At 32.4% G+C, this 24,275-nt stretch overlaps 2 protein-coding genes across 2 annotated transcripts; one reads left to right on the top strand and one right to left on the bottom strand.

Annotated features, from left to right (window-relative positions):
- Window positions 1-5,534: 5,534 nt before the first annotated feature.
- LOC105953813 (transcription factor GTE4) lies at window positions 5,535-10,419 on the top strand. The gene is made up of 5 exons (XM_012977494.2): window positions 5,535-7,438; window positions 7,537-7,582; window positions 7,678-7,794; window positions 7,951-8,021; window positions 10,040-10,419. The coding sequence occupies exons 1-4, from the start codon at window positions 6,101-6,103 to the stop codon at window positions 7,998-8,000; spliced, it is 1,551 nt and encodes a 516-aa protein (XP_012832948.2). The 5' UTR covers window positions 5,535-6,100; the 3' UTR covers window positions 8,001-8,021; window positions 10,040-10,419.
- Window positions 10,420-10,849: 430 nt separating this feature from the next.
- Window positions 10,850-12,017, bottom strand: LOC105953789 (putative F-box protein At5g47300). Its single transcript, XM_088812314.1, has 2 exons — window positions 11,249-12,017; window positions 10,850-11,100 (listed from the first exon to the last, which is right to left on the bottom strand). The coding sequence occupies exons 1-2, from the start codon at window positions 12,015-12,017 to the stop codon at window positions 10,850-10,852; spliced, it is 1,020 nt and encodes a 339-aa protein (XP_088668440.1).
- Window positions 12,018-24,275: the final 12,258 nt, after the last annotated feature.

Here is a 24,275-nt window from a genome sequence, read left to right on the forward strand (position 1 = left end):
ATTATTTTGTAAGATTGATCTAACATTACTTAGTTGTATGTGAATATATGTTTTTCCCTTTGGCGAATTATTGTTTGTTTGCAATGGATCAGTAGTAATTTAGGAGGGGTTCATGGACACTTTAGACTGAAAGTTGTTGACTGTCGACTGTCTAAGTATGCATAGCTCTGCTATGGCTGAGTGAATGCCGAAGTTTTTCACCTTTTTCTTCTTTGTCTTCTTCTTACTCACCAACTTTTTTCAACGTAATCAATTGCTTTCTAAGAAGAAGAAGAAAAAAAAGAAGAAGATGGAGGAGGAGGAGGAGGAGGAGGAGGAGGAGGAAGGAGACTGAGAAAAATGAAGAAAAAGAAGAAGGAAAAGTAGAGGAAGAGATAGAAGAAGAAGATCAACACTATACAAATATTTTGTAGACGTAATTAAAATAAATAAATAAAATTAAAAACAACGTTTTGCATATCACCTAGAAATCCATGAGTAGCATATTAAGTCTAACAATTACATCTTTGTTTTCATAATGTGGAACAAACCACAACAACATTACTCGTACTATAAATCTCCAAGCCATTGTAGTCGGACTAAGGTCAACAATGTTCGTGATATTGTGAGCCATTGTAGAAATCCCATAAAAGTTTCAGAATATACAGATTAAAAAGTGAATGAGCTATAGGGTGTGAGAATGAAATATGTATAATATATATAGAAAAAACCGATGTTTCGGTTGTGTTTTACACACGGTAACCACCTAAGTAGTGGGAAAGTGGATAGGAAATTGATCATCTAAAAAACAACCCAGGAAATATAATTCTCCTGCGAATAAATAAATTAAACAATAAAAACCCAACATGTAGTGAAGTAGTGGGTCTGTGCTATGGGGTTACGTGTGCTATGGGTGGGTGTTATGGGTGGTTACGTGTGGTCGTTACATTAGACATGGGCTTTAATGTATATACGAAAACTTTTATCCCACTAACTTAATTTTTTTTTTAAATTATAAAGATTTTTAATCTGATTTTTCAAAATTTATGGAAACTTTGGTTACCTGTGTTATGGGTGATTACAATTAGATATGAGCTTTAATGTAAAAAAACTTTTATCCCACTAACTTATTTTTTTTTTAATTATGAAAGTTTTTAATCTGATTTTTCAAAATTTATCGAAATTTTGATTTCTTAAAAATTAAATTTGTTCATATGTTAGAATGCATTCATCAGGTCTTTGACCATAACTCCTACAAATTTTATTTATAAAATTTTTAGTGACTATGAAAGATGAATTTGCGGTGTTAATTTACTATATTAATGAAATTAAATATATAATATTAACTAGATTATATTATATTAGGTAACATCTGAGTTTATTTGCCTATATATGAATATGCATAATTTTTTTCAGGAAACTCTTGAAATTTTTATCTAATAAGATCTAATTAAAAGAAAAAAGAGAAAAAAATTATAGTATGTAAATAAATTGTATAAGTCGCTTGATAGTAATAAATGGAGAAAAGTACACAAATATCTGATGTATGTTGGCTAAGAAAACATTAAAATTGCCTTAATCAAACTTTTTACATCGGTGATGAAAATATAACAATAAAAAAACACAGCTCAACTGTAATAAAAATTTAACAATAAGAAAAACACTTCAACTGTATATTCAAGCAAAAAACAATTGATAAAAAAAAGCAAATCTAATTGCGCAAATTTTACAGATCCATCTCCAATTAGGATTATCAAAATCAAGTGCACATTGATCCGCCACCATTGCTTGTAGACATTCTCGGCGCATTGTGGTGATATTGCAATACATGCAACGCACCAATTCAGACGTTCTGGCACGCTCCAGACAGTGGTCACAATATACGGAGCTTAAAAATAACTTGTTTGCTGAGATTTCCTTACAATATGACAAATTCCATGAGAAATTTGATTCAGATTCTTCTTTCACAAATACGTTAGTGGATTGTACTGTAGTGAAATCTGTTGTAACGCAAGGTTTCCCACCGAAACGTTGGAACACCTTTCCAAGAAATGCGACCAATGTTGCAATAATTGTTGTGCCTCCAACGTTAACAGACGGTAACCCCTGAAGTGATAAAAGATAATGAGTTTATAAAATAAAAAAATAAATGGCATAATATGTTTATGAATTACATGAAGGCATATGACTGTCATACGGAGAGTCATTGTGAGCAGAAATTATGCTTGAGTTGTACAAAAAAATCATAATCTTTAGCAACTCTTATAAGATGTGAAATTTAAACATATGATGTAAATAAATTTAAATAACAAATATTGTATTGTTTACCTGTAGAAAGCAATTGGTTACGTTGAAACTAGTTTGTGAGGAAGAAGAAGACAAACAAAATTTTAAATGAGCAAGAAGAGGAGGCTTGGCAAAAAAAATGTGATTTTTGGTGGAGTTCTCGTGAGTTTAAATAGAACAATGAAATGGGTAATGGGTCGAGATCATGGTATGAAGATGAGTTAGTGGTGGTTAAAGAGGAGAATGAAAATTAAGAAAATAAAATAAAAATAGAACACGGTGTATTCAAATATAGGGCAGAAAATTAGAAACATGAGTCCACAAATATAGAGAATTCGTGTATTTAAATATGATATTAAAAAAAATTAAAAAAAACAATAGAAGACAGTGTGTTCAAATATAAGGCAGAAAACTAAAAATATGGGGTCCACAAATATAGGGAATTCATGTATTTAAATATGATATTTATTAAATTACAAAAACAATAAGAAACATGGAGTCCACAAATATAGAGAATTCATGTATTTAAATATGATATTAAAAAAAATAGAAGACGATGTATTGGCAGAAAATTAGAAACATGGGGTCCATAAATATAGGGAAGTCATTTATTTAATAATGATGTTTATTAAATTACAAAATTGCCCCTAGGTTAGGTTTAGGATCTAGGTTAGGTTTAGGATTGTAGTTTAAAATATCTTCCTTTTTATATAAGAAAGATTAAATTACAAAATTGCCCCTAGGTTAGGTTTAGGGTTGTAGTTCAAAATATCTTCCTTTTATATACAAGATAATACGTGAGTAATTAATCCTTAGTTTATCACTTGTCTGCAGTTAGTGTTTAAAGATTCTTTTATTTATTTTGGCATTTTCGATTATGCCTACAAGTATATGAAATGAAAGTTAAATTATTATTCATAAATGCAAGTGGAATTACACGTATAGATAATGAATTTTCACATTTAAGTAAATCTTAAAGATTTTCAAGTAGCCTTATGGGACCTATGGTTATAAATACATTATATATTTGTGTGCTCATCAATTCATAATTTACTTTATTTGATGATGAAATAATCTACATTAAATTATTTATGAATAACTATTATATGAATCATATATATTTATTGTGTGGTTGCTGAGGGTGAAGTATCATGCAATATTAGTGTGTGCCATGTTTAGCCTTCCTTATTTTTTATATATTTTTTTATCCCTGTCATATTAAATTGACTATTCATTCAATGTAGATAATTTTTTTTGAATATTTCATGTTTGTTTTTGCTTGTTCACAATCATTTAATATATATTGATGACAATAGTTGAAATATTATTTGTTAAATAATACAACATATGTTATTCCAAACATACTTTTGCTTCCATTTCGATAAAAATGTAATAATAAGTAATTGCATGCACGGTTTTTGCTTTATACTTGGGATCGTTGGCCAATGCACTAGGAAGAAGCAACGTAACCAATTCTTTTACCAATAAGATACTCTGTTGTTTCATATATCAATTTATGGAATGGTGGTTATTAATGTAATAATTTGAAATTTTTGATTTTTGCCATTTTGTCCTCGTTTTTATTATATTTAAAAACCATGTGTTTGTAGATGCAGAGAAAGGCCCATTAATCCTATTGCTATCGAATATCGATCAAGATTGCCAGTCAAGTTGAGACGAAAACCATGCGAATCGCCAAAATCATGATCATCGATCTTCTAAAATAATCAAATTACTGACGGATTAATGTATGTCCATATGTAATATATGAATCTTGTAATTATGACTTTATTTCTTGTCTTAAATTGGAAAAAAAGATTTTCTTCTTCGATAAATAAATTGATGTGATTTGTTATTTACATCACAAGGGAGTAATAAATTGACATAGAAGGGACACATAAAAAGAAGGATGCGATCAGATCAATGGCAACATATGTTTACACCCGAAACATATAAATTTAATGAATTAAATGTCATTGGAGTTGCAGGCGAATTCAGGAATTTCGCCAAGGACATTCAAATTTTAATTATGAAAAATATAATAATAAAAAACATGAAAAAAAATTTACAAGTGTATATTTTTATATATAAATGTAATGTTTTACATAACCTTCGACTTGGTCCGATTTTTTAGAAAACGTTAATCTGGATACTAATATTATTTTATATATCATTTTTAATGTATGATACATGCATGAATATCGTCAATGGTTCAGTTAACCACAAATTTCCAAGCCTGCAAAATATAAATACAAGACATGAAAATAGGGAATAAATAAATTTATTAATCAGATAAATGGATTACAATCTTAGGAAGTTCCCCTGATTCTCTCCTAGATCAATTCAAGGTATTAAAAGCCTTTTCTTAAATCGAATAAATATAAACACATTGAGTAGTTCAAATATGTTATGATTTCGGTGTAAAGACTCGAGACTTTAGCTTGAGAGCTTGATATGTGTCTATGCGAGTATAATTTTACATGCACCAAAGACCTTCTTTTATAGGCACAAGTTAGGATTTCACGCTTGTGTAATGAGCTGGACATATGCAAAGTCCAAATATGGTGTGGACAATATTTTGAGACCAAAATAATAACCAATTTAAGTGGGCTACTATTTCATAATTTAATCTCAAAACTTTGATGTCAACAGATACTTAGAATATCGATAATCGAAACAAGAAGAAGTAATCCAACAAAGATCATTAGAAAGGCACAACAAAGATCATTGGAAAAGCAATAAATGTGTCACCAAAACTCTAATTGTTAATTGCCTTCAACCAACAAAAGAAGTTGAATCCCAAATATAGATGATCATAGGAAAGGATCAAGTTCATCAACTCATTTTTTTGAGTTTGAATCTGCACCATACACCATGGAATTAAATATAGACACAAATACACATACAACAACAAGTATCATATATATATATATATATATATATATATATATATATATATATATATATATACATTTCATTGATTAACTACTTAACCATTTAAGATATGAAATAAACTACATAAATAGTTAGTATTTCTTCCCGTGCGATGTACATGGTGACATGTCAAAAGTGAGGAAAATAATGATTTAAACACATGACATTAAAAAAAAGAATTAACGTTAGAAAAAAAAAAATTAATAATTACAAAGTTTCCATTGACAAAGAAAGGGAAATGACTAAGAAAGTAGAAAAAAAAAATTTAATTAGACAAACAAAAATAATTACAAAGAAGATCAATTTAACTCAAATTTGTTGACGAATAAATTTGCAGAGTTAATTTCAAAATATAAATTTGAATATTCTATATTTTCCCCGTTAATTTAACGTTAGAAAATGCAATGCGTGGAAAAAGCCCAACAGAAGTAAGCCCAATTACCGGCAATTACCCTTATTCCTACAGGCAATCTCGTTTACACGCGCCACCTATGAGCGTGGGGAAGCCTTCAACTCGCAAGGCCAGACTTCTCTACTGCCCCAAACCTCGTGTTAATTTCAACCATCCATTGCCAGCTCACTTTTAACACGACGCAATCGTAGCCGTTAAAAAAATAGCTCGTCTTTGTCACGCTCCGTCAACTCGCGTGAACTACCAAAACTCACTTTCCCCCCTGCGTCGAAGATAAGAAACTCCGTTTGTAGATATGGGAAGAAATCTACCAAAGGTATGCTTCCGAAACCCTAATTTAACTTCATTACTGCTGCGTAAACACGGCGGCGCTTAGTAGCAACGGCGGAGAGTAGATCACACGTGCCGATGAGCTAGTTGTGGTAAATTTAGTCTGTGTTTTCTGTGAATTTTGGGGATTTATTTATACTTGTGTTAGATCGCCGGAAAATGTTGGGTGGTGGAAATGAGGGTTTGACGGAGGAGGATAAGTTGAGCGAGCGTAAGGTTTACAGTAGAAGGCCGTCGTTTAAAGGGATTGAAAACAGTAAGATCGGTAGTAATTTATCGATGGAGCAGCCGAATGTTGAAGCTATGGCTATGGCTTCTGGTTTTGACTTGGGTCCGGATAATTTTGTCAGATCCAAGTCGGATAAGGTCAGGATAAGTTTATCCATGAAGTCGAAACGAGAAGCGGTTGAGTTGAGGAGGAAGCTGGAAGGTGAGCGGGATATGATTCGGAGTTTGATGATGAAGATCGAGGCGGACGAGGGGCGAAGAATTGCAGCACGCAAGTTTGATAATCATCAGTTGACTGTTTCGGTGTGCGATAATAGCAACGCGGCGGGGGTGATTGATAATTTGGAGAAGGAGAAGAAACGGACGCCGAAGGCGAATAAAATGTATAGGAATTCGGAATTCTTGCTTGCGAAGGATAAGATTCCTTCAGCCGAGAGTAACAAGAAATCGAAATCGAATGCGAAGAAGGGGGGTGGAGCGAGTGGGAAGGGGGTGGGAGTGAAGAAGTTTCCGAATCCGGTACTGAAAAGTTGTCAGTCGCTCTTAGACAAATTGATGAAGCACAAACACGGTTGGGTGTTCAACAAGCCGGTCGATGCGGTTGGTCTCGGTTTGCACGACTATTTCGAAATTATTCGAAACCCGATGGATCTTGGTACAGTGAAAGATAGGTTAGCGCAGAATTGGTACAAGTCTCCTATGGAATTTGCTGAGGATGTTAGACTTACATTCAAGAATGCTCTGACGTATAACCCGAAAGAGCAGGATGTTTATTTGATGGCTGATCAGTTATTGAAAATATTCGAGGACAAATGGCCCGTCATCGAGGCTGATTATATGCGGGAGTCGAGGCCAAATACGAAAAAGACTGCAGATAGATCCGAGTCAACGAATGCTGGCGTTGACCCGTTGAGAAAGACGATGAGTGTAGCTCAAACGGGGAAGGTTTTTGTGAAAAAGAAGCCGAAGGCGAAGGATTCGAATAAAAGGGAGATGACTTATGAAGAGAAGCAAAAACTTAGCATAAACCTGCAGAATTTGCCGTCTGAGAAGCTTGAGAACGTTGTTCAGATTATAAAGAAGCGGAATCCCTCGGTTTCTCAGCAAGACGATGAGATCGAGGTTGACATTGACGTTGTTGATACCGAAACTCTTTGGGATCTCGATCGGTTCGTTACCAATTATAAAAAGGGTTTGAGCAAGAACAAAAGGAAGGCCGATACTGTTACTCATGTAGTAACTGATGTAGAGCAGAACACTAATGAAAAGGTAAAAAAAAAATTCCTCGTCTCTCTTCATTAAGCTTATGTTAATCTTTATTGATGCATTTTTTTTTTTCCTTCCCTTTTTGGGTTTTTTTTCCGCAGATTGCTACTTCAATTGTAACAGAAACTCCAAAAGGAAGTAGAGCAGGTAAAGGTTTCAGAGGGTAAAAAAATGATCCGATACGTTCGAAGTTTTTGGTATTGAAATTTATAATTTTGTCCCGCTTTTTATTTCTTGAATAGATGAAGAGAAAGTTGCCTCACCTCCAGCTGTAGTAGAAGAGCCAAACCGTAACGAAACAAAACGAGGAGCAAGCCAGAGCAGCTCTGGCTCTGATTCCGGATCTTCATCCAGTGGTGGTAATCGATTGTTGTTTTGTAATTACCCTTTAAATGCAGTTGTTTGTCGTAAAGTGAACTTTTGGTATGTTGGATGGATTTAACGCATGGTTTTGGACAGTTTTTCAAATGCGATCTTCTTTCCCTTATTGTTTTTTTTTGGTGTAATTATTACAGATTCTGACGGTGAAAGTTCCTCGGTAGATGGATCAGATGGCGGCCGATGACCAAAGAATTCAGCTGTCGAGGTATTATTCTAAGCTATTTGCCTTTATGGTCTGTCTTTTTTTAAAGAGAGACTTTTTTTTCCATTCTCGTATTTTATTCTTACTCAATTTATTAGACCACTTGTTTTATGCGAACTTGAATCTATGTGTTCGATCACTTACGTGAAGCATTAAATACACAATTGTATTTGATTGCGTAGCTGCGGTTTTAAATGCTTTTAATGAGTCATCAATTCATGTTCCCATGCAATCAAATTCGAGTCTTATTATCAGCTCAAATTATGGGTGTTGGCTGGATAGTATTTGAAGTATCCGTGCTTGTGATTATCATATATTTAGTGAAGGCCATAGAAATTGGATCCTTTTCGCTGTGCGTAAAATGATTATAACATTTAATGAGCATAATTTAAGGAGCTAGAATAGTAACAGAAGATATCTAGTTAATATTTTTTCTTTAAAATATTTCTTTGAACTCGATTGGATATGCATCAGAACGACATTAAGGCTGTGCTTAGATCCAAGAATAACATTGAATAAGACATGGAAAATGCTCTAGGTAAAGTAATTTTTACGTGTATTTGTAACAGGACTTCTGTCTTTAGGAATAATTTTCTTTTTCCTTTGCATTTTCATTTTTCGAAATTCTCGATGAATCACAGCCTTAAGGGATAGTGGAAGTGAATTAGCTTGGTAGAATTGATGGAATTGGTTTTTATCAAAATCTGCCGTAACTAGTGAAACTTATCCTATTAGAGCATCTTATCCAAGTAAAAGATGGTGGAATTTGAGATTTTGACATAAGATTAGGAAAGTCTTCAATTGAAAGAATTAACGGCTATGTATTAGTTACCTTTTGTAATGATAACAAGTGATTGAAAATCTTGCAAAATCGAATTAAAAAGTAGCTATGCAGAATGAATGCTCTTAGACCAGCATGGCAATAACTTTGTCGTTGCCACGTGTCATAGGCTCATAGTAAGAATTAAGGTACGTCTAAGCCACGTAATATTCTTTGTTTTTATTCTCCTGGTCAACAATTGAATAATGGATGGTGTTTAGAGACTTTTTCAGTATGGTTTATGTAGAATTTAATAAAGTTCTTTTTGCAACTGTGCGACCTTGTCTCTCTTTTGTTCTCGGTTTTTGGTGCAAGAAGGTTCTTTCTGCAATGTGGTTGAATTGTAAAATATTTCCTTCTATAAATTTATATTTGATTCTTGCACTCTGAAATTTTATCAAATAGTGGAGTAAGTTAGGACTCCACTATTCACTAACCGTTACGACTTTTTAATGTTGTATAGATTTGTGGATTTTGAAGTAAGAACATTACGTTTGAGTCGCGTTAAGTTGTTACGAAAAGAGGATTAGATTAAAATAATTTCTTTTGATGGACGTGGAACTATCGGGACATGACGAAGGTGTAAAAAGTAAAAACCGACCAAACTCGTAACTAGACCAAACATTTATGAAAACCTTAATCGAAGAAATACACACATGCACGCACATTAATTTTTTAATATTTTCTTCTAACTCTATTTTGATATTTTAACACTGTGAGGAAGAGTTTCGAGTTTGAGGTTTGATTGCAATTTATGAATAAAGGCAATTTGGAGTTGAGAGTTGACTTTCTACTATAACCTATCTGGCCCTGTAATTGGAGAGGAAATTGCATGGTTACTTTATTGTGTTGAAAGTGAAATATAAATCTTAATAATTCTTGATTTTTCGGGGTTCACCAAATTTTTTATAACGATGTGAATATCTGATGGTGAAATTCCGGTAGAGTTGAGCTGTAATTTGCTAGTGCCCACTCTTAAGGTAAATGTACAATATACATAAAGTGGCGAAATTGAAATCGAGATGTCTCGTCCCTTACCCCTTGATAGATGAAAATTAGATCTATATTTTTTTTCTTCTTATAGATTCTTTTCGTTATGCTGATTATTATTAATGCATCAACCTTCTTTCGTCTATTCGTTCGGTGGCTATTATTATCTGGTTTTACTAATTATTAACATATTTTTCGATTCAACTTGCAGATCTTGATTGACGGCCTACTGACTTAATTCCTCCAAGCCTTCACATAATTATAGCACCCGTGTTGTATGATAGAATCACCGTCGACTATTTGCAATGTTCCTGTTTTAGCATGCAGGGTTATTTCCGTCTTTTGTTCGATTTGTAAATTCCTGTAGTGGCTACTAAATATAGATTATGAGATCAGATATGTATGTATGTATTTATTTATGTATAATGATTGTAGATGGCTAACCTGAGCTTGTCTCATATATACTTCTTCTGTAAGCAGATGACTATTGGTTAGTTAGTTGTAAGATTGTGTAATTTATGTTTAGGTTATTATTTTCCTTAAAACAGTTGTTGTGGAATCTCGAAGCATTGTGTGCAAGTTGCGTAAAAATCGCAGATTCTTAGCGACAGCTGTTTAGATACTCGTGAAATATTATTTTGTTATCGTGTTTTGTTTTATAATCAGCTTCCGACGATGTTAGCCGATTTGGTTCAGAGGAACAAATATTTGGCCCCTACACTATACGCAGGCCCTTTTATACGATTTTAGGGCCCTAGACGAACTTTATGGAGGTGGTTGAGACGAGGCCCCTCGTATATTTAACCAACATTAGCATAAATATAAATTAATGCTATATGTTAAATAAATAAATTATGTTCAATCCTCAATCTTAAACTCTCTACCTCTTGGGTTTATAGTATGGGTAGATATTTACCATTCATAAGCACACAAACACACACAAACCCACATTGGTGTGTGTAAATCAACGGGAAAAAGTCACCCAATATAAGTTTTCAACGGGTGTAGCATAGAAATAACCCTACCTCTTGCCCCCGTTTTTCTTACCATACTTCCTGCTCTCAGTTTTCTTACCGTACTTCTTCTTCTTGCCCCCGATTCTCTTACCGGGATAAAACAAACTATCTATATACGGAACCAATATATTATCTCTATACGAAATGATTCCATAGCGACCAAACTCGTTCTCCAACTCAATTTCTTCAAACTTCTTCCCGCAACTACCGTAGAGCAACAATCTCGAAAGGCCTAACTGAACTAAAACCTTATTCTCTACGAAACATAGTGCGTCAAAGTCCATAATCGAGCTCGACGACGGTTATCAACACCTTCCAAGAATTATTATCCCTCCCCTTTTCCTTTATCCATAATTCAATCTTCGTAAAGTCTTCTCCCCCCGTTCGATACAAGCACAAACAACCTCCCAGATAAGTCATGTAAAACCAATTATACCCCTCTACTCCCACGGGCTTCGGCAAAATCTTCAACTTGTCATCTCTCGGATCGAAATATATTATATCAAAATCATTATTGCACCGCGTGAAAAAATAGACGACCCCATCGACGGAGACTCCCGAACGATTCATCACTTCCGAACAATTCATCTCTCGTCCTGTTTGATCTTGTCGATCGAATTCTTTTCTCTTCATGCGGTATCTGTAGTTGGCGGAAAATACGTAGCAGTAGTTCGTACTCGTATCTATAATAACAACCTTAAAACCGCCAATCGTCGGATCATGACAAAGCCCGTATCTCGATCCAGAGAACCTACGGTCGGAACGAAACATAGTGTGTGTTCCGGTTGATGGATTCCACAAAATGAACGTGCTGTACCAGAAGTCGGTTAAGAGTAGAACGCCGTCGCAATAGCACAATATCTTGTCCCAGCGTTCGTCGGCGGGGGCGTTGAGTAGTTTTACGGTTCGGAGCCGTTTTTTATCATCTTCCAATTTAATCATATAAAACAATTCGTCGCATCTACTTCCAAACGACGACATGCGTAGAAAAAGATTGCGGGGATTAAAAAACTTGGATCGGTCGAGATGAGTACGGGCGAATACAGGATCGGAGATCATCTTATTCCATGACTTGGAAACTGTTTTGAATCGAAGCAGAGACTTGACCGGTAATCTTGACAGGATGGGTTCGATGATGTCGAATGGAAGAGCTGATTTTTGTTGCTGCCACATGTTGGCGGCGGCGCGTGGTTGTGGAGCTATTGTATTGTTAGACCATCTCCAATGAAGATGGGTGTAGGTTGGGGTGGAATGGTAAAACCATCTCCAAAGGAGGTGGGTCAAGGGGGTATGGGTCTGGGGTGGGTAGGGGTGGGGAGAGGGGAGGGGGAGGAATGCCTTGACCTGCCCCTCCCAACACACTGGCTGAAGAGAGCGTGTGACACACGCCTCTCTCTCTCTTTTTTTTTTTCTTTATTTCTTTTCTTTTATATGTCATTTTTATATATTTTTTTCCCATTTTTTCTATTTATTTTTTATATGATATCATTATTTTATTTTATTTCATCTATATAGTTATATAATTTAATATCACATAATTTCAATAAAATCAAACACTTAATTTGTAAATAAATACTTTTAATATTTTTTTCCATTTTTTTTATTTTATTTTTTATTTTCTTTTGAATTATATCTTTTTTCGTAATTGATTGAGGATTATTTCTTTACTTTTATTTAATATTATATTATTATAAGTAAATTATTATTATTATTTTTATTTTCAATAATTAAATAATAATTATTTATTATTATTATGGTGGTGAAAGTGGGGGTTGAAAAAATAGTAAAAAAAAACCGAACGGTTGGAAACGATGTAGGTCGGGGGAGGGGGAGGGGGAGGCGGAGGGAAGGGGGAAAACCCCCCTCTCCATTGGAGATGCTCTTACATGATGATTGGTGGAAGAGAGGTTTTTATAGGAGTGTGTTAGAAATATTTATTAATTTGGAAATATCTCCTTGATTACCCGGCCATAAAAACATATATTTTTGAAAAAAAAAAGATTAATTAATATGGGATGAGACTCGAGGGTTGGACTATGTAGTACGGACACGAAAACGGTGATACGAGAAAACAGAAATTTGGAGGAAAGTGGAAACGTATAAATATTAAAACTTAAAAGTATATAGGTATATTAACAAATATGCTATACAACAAACATATATAGGATTTTATTTCTATATATAAGGTCTTTTTATACATTTCCTTACTAATATATTCAAAATATATATTATTATCAACTATCATTCACAATTGAACATTGACTTATATAAATAATTAGGGAAGCAGAAAAAATATTTGGAAATTAACTTTTCAAACATGTTTTTAACTTTTCAGAAAGTGCACAATGATCCATAAGGTGTTCGAAACGCGAATATGTTAGAAAGTTGAAGTTTCTGTGCTACATATGAGTTGGAACAAATGAATGTGTTTGACAATTTATCATTTTTTTTTAATCTTTTATCGTAATTGAATAAATGCATTCGATTTAATTTCAGAGAATAATTCGAGTTTTGATTAGACAACTTATTTTTGCATAAATCGCCTTATATAAGAAAAAATGCAACAAATCTCTCTATATTACAGAGTACTTGCATAAAATTCTTCCTGCGGGGTTGATTATTAATGAAAAAATAGGATTTCATGCCAAAAAATATTGAAACACAAAGGTAGGGGTGAGATCAGAATCAAAACCTCGGAAACATTGCAAAAATAAGTTTATATTGCTAATTTTTAATTAAAATAACATATATATTATAATTTTATCATATTGCAAGCAGAATAAAAAAAATTAAAATTAATCCAAATTATTTTAATAATGTATTGCGCTTAATATTTTAGGGATTAATAAAAAATTCAAAAATAAGTAAATATTCATAACTTTTATTTAAATAATACAAGTTTTACCCATTTTATAAAAGTTTTTTTCATAAGTCCCTGACCAACCATCTTTATTATTTTAGGTTCAGGGGTTATATCTCTTTCTCCAATAAGCTCATTCCTTTAATATGTATTATAAATAAAGGATAAATTAATGCATATGACAAAATTACCCCCAACCCTTTACACCCAATTCTTAATTGTAAACTCAATTTAATTAATTTTGACCACAAAAATTAAATTTTGATTTTTTTTTTCAGAAATTAGTTTTGTTGTCGGCGTTGACTTTTAACTTTTTTTTTTTCTGGTCTTTTTTTCCGCCGCCGGTTTCCGGCCTTTACTTTTTCAAAAAAAATATTCCGCCGCCGGTTCCCGGCGTTGACTTTTTTTAGTGATTTTCTTTAATCCATTTTTTTATGTTCGCCGCTAAACGTTGACCGTAATTGTACTGTCACTGACAGTAAATTAACGTAATTATACTGTCGTTGACAGTACATTAAAGTAATTGTAGTGTCGTTGACAGTACATTTATGTAATTGTACTGTCGTTGACAGTACAATTAGAGTCAATGGCAATATTATTATCTTTTTGGGTTTTTTTTTTTTTTTTTTTTTTTTTTTAATTTTTTGATTTGTTGACAAGTCAGCGTAATTATATTACTGTCGTTGAAAGTAAAATAACTGTAAACACAATAATGTTACTATCAACCACATCAATATTATTATTTTTTTTGGGTTTTTTGTTTTGTTTGAGTTGTTGACGGAGTAACGTAATAATATTACTGTAAACACAATAATATTACTATGGTTGACGTAATATTACTGTTGTTATATAGTAATATTACTGTCAACCACAGTAATATTAATTCTTTTGGCTTTTTATTATGTTTACCTTTTTTTTTTTTTTTTTTTTTTTATCTAATGTTTACCTTTGTTGAACGGTCAACATATTAACATTACTCTATTACACAATAATAATGAATTTTGTTGTGCTAGAGATTAATATAGCAATATTACTGTGTTAAACTGTAGTATAGTTAATTTTCCTGTGTTTAACGCGGTACTATATAGTTAATATTACTGTCAACCACAACAATATTGTTGTTTAAATGTTAAAGAAAAAAAAGAAATTCAATTTTGACCCAAAACTCAATTTTAAGTACAATTTTGCCCATCGCCACCGTTGACCGCCGGTTAATGACGTTGATTTTTTTTATTCTCCTGATTTTTCTGCCGGTGTCCGACGTCGACTTTTTCAATTTTTTTTTCTTTTCTTCTGATTTTTCCGGCGGTTTCCGGCGTTGAATATTTCAAATATTCTATTTTATTTTTTCTTTTCTTCTTTCTGTCGCTGCTGACCGGCGCTCAACACTAGTCTCTGGCGGCCTTGACTTCATTTTTCTTTTGAATTTTTTTTCTTTAACATCCTTTTGTTCCGTTTAAACATTAATATTGTTGTGGTTGACAGTCATATTAACTATATTACTGTTTAACACAGTAATATTAAAGTTTAACACAGTAATATTGCTCTAGCACAGTAATATTAACACAACAAAACTCACAATTATTGTGTAACATAGTAATATTAATATGTTGACCGTTCAACAAAGACATAATAAAAAAACCAAAAAAAAAAAATTAATAATATTTATGTGGTTGACAGTAACATTACTGTCATCTACGGTAATATTACTATAACAACAATAATATTCTCGTTAACCACAGTAATATTATTGTGTATAAAGTAATATTTATACGTTAATCGGTCACCAAATCAAACAAAACAAAAAATCCAAAAAAAATAAAATAATATTGATGTGGGCGGTTGACAGTAATATTGTTGTGTTTACATTAATTTTACCATCAACGGCAGTAATATAATTATGTTGACTTATCAACAAATCAAACAAAATATAAAAAAAGTCAAAAAATAATAATAATATTGTTGTAGTTGACAGTAAATGTGCTGTCAACGACAGTACAATTAAGTAAGTGTACTGTTAACGACAGTACAATTACGATCAACGTTCAACGGTCGGCATAAAAAACGGATAAAAATCTTGTGATTTTTGTTGTGTTAATGTTACTGTGCTAGAGAGTAATACAACAATATTGTTATGTTAAACTATAATATAGGTAATATTACTGGATTAAACAGTAATATAATTAATATTATTGTCAACTATTACTGTTTAAACAGGCCAAAACATATTGAAGAAGAAAAAAAAAAGTCAACGCCACCGAAAACCGGCATTGACTAACGGTCAACAGAGGCATGAAGAAGAAAAAAAAATATTTAAAAAGTCAACACCAGACAAGGGGGTTTGAGTGAGTGTGTTTTTTTTAAGGAGATATTTGACAATTAGAGATTTCAACAAGGGTGACATTTGCAATTAACTCCTTATAAACTCTCCAACAACTTAATTTGAATTTTTAAGATTTAAAAAAAAAAAACTTACCAACAATTTGAATTTGATAGGGCCTTTAATCTCGGAAACACCTTATAAGTCATTTTTAACAATTTATAAGCTTAGCCGAATATAAAAAGAATGGCACTCTTTGAATGGCATATGACAAATTTAACATGTTTTAAAAGTTTATTAATTACTAGTAATTGTACCCGTGCGATGCACGGGAGAACAAATTGCATTCTTTTGTTGTAAGAATATAAACAAACGTTTGATGTATCGTATGATCAAAATTCTATTATACTGAAACATTATTAAGTATACTACACAAAAAAAAAAGGACATTACTTTACTGTTGAATAATTTTCCAAATGAATTGAATCAGCTAATACCAGTAGATTGAAAATTTGAACCAGAAAAAAAATCATCAATTATGTCTTCCATGTTGAGCTTAAAAGTAATTAGATTTAATAACTAAGTTAACATAATCAAAACTAAACTATCGACAACATACCATCGTAAAAGGCCATCTATACATCTTGCATCGGAACTAAGCCCTTCTCCACTGCCTCATTTTAAGGTTGTTTTGCCACTGGAATTAACAATTGGAAAATTAAGAAACAAAAATAAATATAAACAATAAATTAAATATCGCATACAAACAATAAGTCTTGAAGGTCGACTTCCAATAGCTTGTGGCTCCGCCCATTTTTTGTTAATTTTCTCAAATCATCCCTTTCAATAACATGTCCAATAACATATAAAATGAAATAATTGTTATACATAAAATTTGAAAACTTTGGTATAAATTAATGAAACACATAATTTAACAAAATGAAATTACCTATAAGCCATGATGGAAAAAGATGTAAACTAATTGCCACACATGCAATAGGATGAAGAAGAAGATAAGAAACAAAATCTAAAGTCGGGTTATCAAAAGAAGAAGCCTTAGGTAGGGAAGAAATAAAATTCAAATGTTGCAGACATTCTGTAAAACGATGTCACAAAATCCGCTAGGGATGAAAATCAGATTTATTTACCCTTTTCTGTAAAAATCGAAAATCAGATTATTATAAATAATATCTAGGAGAATTTGATGAAAATCGATAATAATATTTAAAATAATATTTCGGAGATAAAAATTTGATAAAAAAATCAAAAAATAATATTTAGGAGATAAAAATCAAAAATAAAATTTAAAATAATAGTTAGGAGATAAAAATTTGATAAAAAATCGAAAATAATATTTCAAATAATGTTAATGAGATAAAAGTTGATAAAATATGAAAATAATAATTAGAATAATATTTAGGAGATAAAATATGATTAAAATCAAAATTATTATTTAAAATAATATTTAGGAGATAAAAATTTGATAAAAATCAAAAATAATATTTAGGAGACAATAATCTGATAAAAAACGAAAATAATATTTAGGAGATAAAAAACTAATAAAAACATGATAAAACTCGAAAAAAATATTTAAAATATTATTTAGGAGATATAAATTTGATAAAATTCGAAAATAATATTTAGGAGATAAAAATCTGCTAAAAGTTGAAAATTATATTTAAAATTATAGTTAGGACTTAGGAGATATAAATTTGAGAAAATTAAAAAAATATTATTTATAATAATATTTAGGAGATAAAAATTTGATAAAAATAAAAAATAATATTTAGGAGACTAAAATCTGATAAAAATAAAAAATAATATTTAAAATAATATTTAGGGGATACAAATATGATAAAATTCAAAAATAATATTCAAAATAATATTAAGGAGATAAAAATTGAAAAAAAATTACAAATATGACATTAGGGTTTCTTAGGGTTGCCCTAGCGTTTCTTTCTTTTATATATAAGATTGATGTTGGTTTACAACTGTGAACAATAACAAAACTCATCATCTATGTTTTAATTTAATTTGAGTTTTAAAACTTTCAGAAATTTAGATTATCTCGATAATAATGTTATTTCTATATTTTCAATTTATTCTTTTTATTGGGACATTTTGAACAAAAAAAAAATTGATTTTTCGCAGAAATTCAAAATTAAGAAAATTTCATTTATTCATTCAAAATAAAATCATATAAATTTGTTCATTAGTATCAAGATAAAATAATAATAATGGTCGGCTGCGGGTTCTTTTGTAAATAAAAATAATAATAATAATAATCTAGATATTGGGAAACAAAATATCATCATTGATATATATTTGAAATTTGATTTTGGATTGAAAATCGGGATTTTCAATAATATTGCGTGGTCTTCCAATTTCGAAGCTGAAAAACAAATCAGAAAAATACGTAATTAATTTTTTTTTTTTGAAAATTGAAATGTAAAAAGATTGTTGGCGCTGAAAATGTTATGTTTTTATTCATGTGGTTTACTTCTCTCATCCCTTGCTGAAAATATTATCTTTTTATTTTTCTTTTTCTTTTATAATCAAGCACTCTAATGAATTCTTGACTTCTTATATATGGTGTTTGCAAAAGCTTATAAAAATAGATTATGAGTTTTTTTTCCTAAATAATCTGTTTTTAGGTGTTTGTAAAATTGACTTCTGCTTTTGCTTCTCTTAAAATAAGCTGCTTTAAGCTATAATTTTAAAATAACCAATGTACCTGCTTTTTCTATTTAAATTGATTTTTCAATTTTTTTGCAAACAACCCCAACTTTTAGAATTAAGCACTTAATATCAACTTAACTCACAATCACTAATTTATGCTTTTAAATAAGCTTTTGCAAACACCACCTTAGTTTCATGTGGATTGAAAAAGAATAAAGCTAAAGTGATTCTTTGACTTTTAAGTTGGTATAATAATTCCAAATGGAAGGGGCAAATAACATTAGGCTAAAACTTTAATGCTACAAATACATCCAAAAGTTTATTCCCCTTAAAGCTTCTACTTTATGTAGTTATAAGTGATTATATATATATATATATATATATATATATATATATATATATATATATATATATATATATATATATATATATATATATATATATATATATATATATACTGCATCGATTGTCTAAAAAAAAAATTGTTGATGCCTTTAGCTTCTACAATGGTGTTTTCTGTGCTGCAGTTGGCCATGGATTAGAGCTTCGACGACGACGATGTTTTTTGTTGCGCTTTCACTACATAGTGCCGGAAATTGTTTCGTCACGGTCTCCCTATTCGAACAAACAATTGATATATGAGGCCGATACACAAAATATAAACAATGAGATAACCGTAATGCTACGTCTACGCATGCGTCCGATTATGCACCAACGTTATAACTTCATGCAAAAGAAAATGAAAACACAAAAAAATGAAAATCTCTATAGTATGTTTGGTTTTCGTTAGGAAAATAGTGATAACGAAATTATTTTAGCTACTATTTTACATCATAACCCATTTTAGGAAATCTTTTGCACCTAATTCAAACACGGGAAATTAGATATTACACACTAGATGGATTTGAACCGTAGATCTATATATAATCACATATAAGAGCGAATTCAGGGATTTTTTGTTGGGGGCTAGAATATGGGGGTAATTAAAAAAATACCGAATAAACTTTGGGGGCGAAAGTCTATAAACTAAAAGATAAATACCAAATTAAAATTAAAAAAAATAATTAAAAAAATTATATTTTTTTTCCTTGCAGAGGCAGGGGCACCCCTTGTCTCTTACTGGATTCTCCCTGATCACACACATACACACACATGTGTGCTTAGTGGGTAATTATTTAGTCAAATGTACGATTCAAATTCATCAAATATAAATAATAAAGTTTACCATCTAACACCCTCTGCAAACATAGCGATGAACATTTAAATTGATGTCCAAAAATCAATACAGTTTCCACGGGGAGTTAGATGCTACACCTGATTACTAACACCGGGTGAATTTGAATCGTAGATAACCAGGTGCAGCATATAATATCTCGTTTCCACGTACGTGATCTAGTTAGACATGCATGCATGCATAATCAAAATGCTTTAAAAAAAAAATCAACTCTACAATGAATTCACCTTATTATCATCAAAAGCAGATCCCTTCGCTTCAAATTCTTTCACAGCTTCCTCCTTCTTCCTCGCCACATTTTCTTGTGACGCCACCACCGCATCCTTAGCGGCGGCCATCTTCTCCCCCACCACCTTCCCAGCACCCGCAACCGTCTCCCCGGCGGCAACCGCCTTCTCACCCGTGTACCCCGCCACCGCCTTGGTGGCCCCAGCCACCTTCTCCACCGTATAATTCGTCGCCACCCAACCGGCAACCACCGCCTGCTCCTTAACCTCCACAGCAACTTTCGCGACATACTCCGCCGCCACTTTGCCGCCCTGGACCACCGCATCACGCGCCGCGGTCGCTTTTTCGCCGACGTACGCCGCAGCAGACTGTCCCTTCGCCGCAACAATATCCTTCGTCTCGATCAAGTTCTCCTCTGTGTAGCTCTTAGCCTCTTTCGCCGTTACACTCATGTCGGACATATCCTCCAATGCAGTACCAACTGCATCAGTATTATTATTATTATCATTATCAGTATCAGTATTGAGTACTAATTGATTAGTATCAGCTTCTTTGTCTTGCTGCTCGTGTTCCGGTACGATCTTCCTGTCCGAGTTGACTCGGACAGGACTCTCGCAGTGATGGGGGCTGGCGGCGTGTTGTCGCTCTTCTCTAGCCTTCTCGACAAGTGTCTCGTAATGAGTTGTCATTTTCGTGACTCGGTCTTTTGCACTAGTAGTAGTAGTAGTGCTGTTATCTTGGCATTCTTCTGTGACGCTCTCTCTTCTTAATTGCTCCGACGCCATTTCTCTGCAACTCTCGAAACACGTACCGATCTCTGTACTTAATATTCTTTTTGTTTGTAGTGATGGAAGCAAAAAAAGAAGAGGATATAGAGGGAGTGGTCGTTAGTTTTGGCGGTTAATCAGTTGAGATGGAATTGACCGGTTATGCGGTAATTTAGGTGACATGGGTGGGTGAAAATAATTCAGCAAATAATTTGTTTGAATCACCGATTGGTTCGTGGTTGTAACATCTGACTGTTTGTGAAAATTATGGTGGTACGTGTTTGAAAAGCTTTTACAAATATACTATAATTTTGTTTTCTTCTTTTTTATAATCTATTTTTAGGTGTTTGGAAAATGAGCTTATGGATTTAAGCTTATTCAAAAAAAAAAAAAGAATTAATAAATAAATAAATAAGTAACTTTAAGCTATAATTTGTAAAACACCATTGGACCTGGTTTTCCGTTTTAGTTGATTTTCCATCAAATTTGCTAATAACCCCAACTTTTAAAAATAAATACTTAAAACCAACCTAAATCATAATTCATAACTTATGCTTTTAAATAAACTTCTGCAAACACCACGTACGATGAAATACCAAAGACTTTTCAATATCTCAAAATACTTTTTTTTTAACTAACGTGATTTTATGAGTTTTTTTTTTCAGAAGTTAATCAAAAAAATGACAAATACACTACGTGTGACATGTTTTTTTTTTTTTTTTTTTCGAGTAACGAAAGATCCGCAACCAACTATATAAGTGCACTGAGTTAACCTACACTATCGTATAATAGCTTGTAAACCATACGAGAGACGTAAACTATATTAGGCTGCCAAGCTCGATCTAGAGACACAAGGCGTAAACTAATTAGGCTAACCATGTGTGACAAGATCTACCTAAAAATCCAGACGCCCGTAGCATTGGGGATTACCGTCCTATTAGTTTGGGGAATTCTTATGACAAGATTATCTCCACTATTTTCGTGTACAAACTGTCGAAGATTCTTCCTTCTCTTATCAATGAGGAACAAGTTGATTTTGTTAAATGTCACAACATTGCAACTCATACGGTTCTTGCGCAAAAACTTATGTTTATTCTTCAACGTCAAACTCCCGGGGGAGATATTGTGCTCAAATGGGACATGCCTAAAGCATATGATGAGTTGGAATGGTTTCTCTGTTGCGAGCTCTGTGCGCATTTGTATTTTCATATCAAGCCTCCGATTTTATTTATCGTAATTGTTGGGTGCTAAATACCTAATACGCAAGTGCACGTATCGCAAAAAAGTAGTAAAAGTAGACTCGTGAGAGTCGGATGTCGATCCCACAGGGAATACTCAAATTATCTAATCCTAAGTACCAAATTCTAACAATTATAATTTTTATCCAGCCTACGCAAAGTTGTCAAATTTAATCAAATAAATAATTAAACTAATTACGAAAGCAAATAAACACGAAAAAATATCAATAAAAACGGACCTAGGATTTTATCTTCCCCTTATGCAAGAATTGCTCACCCAAAACCCCTCAATTATGAAATATATGATTCATGATTATTAACTCGAGACACTAATTTACTCATAACTCACTGTCGCGTGTATTATGAGTCTATTATTCATAAACGGTTCACTATATGTCTATCCAAACAAATTATGAATAAAACATTAACTAACTAGTCTCGTAAATGGCGACCTAAGGTGATATATGTATGTCTACGACACCACATGCAATTGACACACTCATCCGGTGAAAACTACTCGAAGGTTCTTATACTTAACGTCTAATTTTCAAAATAGCTATGTCGAGTCAATCCCAATAATCACAGATAAAGCACATAAATTGATCAGGTTCATGCACTAACAATCATAACAAGTAGAAGAAATAATCATAAAATCATAATTGCATAATCTCAAGAAAACGGGTTCACCATCCCCACATAGGGTTCCAACAAAATCCTAGATTAAAAACTTAGCTACTCATAACGAAAAACATAATAAAAGTAATAAAAGTCATAGATTAAGAAAAGATAGGTGCAAGAAGAATTATGATGAAGAGTTGTCAATTCTCTGTCTTCGATTCTTCGTTCTCTCGCTCCTCTCGCTCCAAGGTTGTGTCAAAAGTCCTCTAATTCGTGCTTGGTTTGGGCTTAAATAGATGTCCCAACTTGGTAGATGATTTTAGGTTTCCTTGTGTGATTAAAAGTCCAAAATTGTCTCCAGCGTGTGTTGGCACGGCCGCGCGAAAATCAGTGCAATTCTCACACGGCCGCGCGAGAATCGCCGAAACCTACTGCCCAATTTCTGCAATTGGCACGGCCGTCCCATTTTTAGGTGTAAATTTGGGACGGCCGTCCCGTGCCAATTTCTTCAGATTTTTGATTATTTCACTTTTGGCCCATATTTTCTCCAAAATTGCAGTTTTGACCCCAAACTTTTCCAATTCTTCAATTTGTACCTAGAATACAATAAATCAACTTTTTAAGCACCAATTATCATTAATTCACACCAAAAGCTCAAATAAACAGATACGATAAAGTGTAAAAATATACACTTAACACACCCCCAAACTTGATCTTTTGTTTGTCCTCAAGCAAAAACTAGCAACTTTCACAGCAACACTCTCAATAAATACCTCTCATCACATAGATTAATGGTCAACTTCAAGTTTTCAGAACTTGCAATTATTATGACAATTCTTAAAAATTTACAAGCTCGTAATTCAAAGATACGTATTCACTCACTATTGCTAAAAACCACAAACCATGCTATCGCTTCAAGTATCCCATATTTGTACATTAAAAACGGAGAAAATTTATATTTACATAATAATATTCAACTCCAAAGACTCACCAAATTTCTTTACTCGGCTAGTATCAAATAATTGAGCTATTGGATCATATGGACTTTTTGGCTTTCAAATGTTGGACTTTTTGGTTCGAGGTAGGAGATATGGGTATAGGTGGCTATGCTTCTTGAATTGAAATGATTACGCCAAATTTTGAAAGATAGGCGTTTGAAACAATGAATTCACCTCTAAGGACTTTAATAAACTCGATTCGTAAGAGTTCAAAAGTCTCCACTTTTGCTCTTAAGACAATGGATCGAGCTTTCAAAACAATTCAACAACTAGTCCTTACTTCCCCTTCTAGTCTCTTCTTCTTCTTTCTCTTTCCTTTTTTTTTTTTTTTTTTTATATATATATATATATATATATATATTTTTTCCCTTTTTTTTTTTTCTTTTTTTTTTCGAAAAAGAAGAAGGACCTTATAAATGTTTTTTCGACCGAACTCCACGGGTTAATTTTTAAAAAATCTCCACTTATTCTACCTTATACACACTGGCT

Source organism: Erythranthe guttata, chromosome 13 (genome assembly GCF_056151865.1).
Source record: "Erythranthe guttata isolate IM_541 chromosome 13, IM_541, whole genome shotgun sequence".
NCBI lineage: Eukaryota > Viridiplantae > Streptophyta > Magnoliopsida > Lamiales > Phrymaceae > Erythranthe > Erythranthe guttata.

What these genes read in the sequence shown, in the direction of transcription:
- LOC105953813 (XM_012977494.2), top strand. Translation starts at nt 6,101, where the DNA reads ATGTTGGGTGGTGGAAATGAGGGTTTGACGGAGGAGGATAAGTTGAGC. An exon ending in AGCAGAACACTAATGAAAAG is followed by an intron (nt 7,439 to 7,536) that starts GTAAAAAAAAAA and finishes TTTTTTCCGCAG; the next exon opens with ATTGCTACTTCAATTGTAAC. An exon ending in CGGATCTTCATCCAGTGGTG is followed by an intron (nt 7,795 to 7,950) that starts GTAATCGATTGT and finishes TAATTATTACAG; the next exon opens with ATTCTGACGGTGAAAGTTCC.
- LOC105953789 (XM_088812314.1), bottom strand. Translation starts at nt 12,017, where the DNA reads ATGTGGCAGCAACAAAAATCAGCTCTTCCATTCGACATCATCGAACCC. An exon ending in TTACATGACTTATCTGGGAG is followed by an intron (nt 11,101 to 11,248) that starts GTTGTTTGTGCT and finishes TATGTTTCGTAG; the next exon opens with AGAATAAGGTTTTAGTTCAG.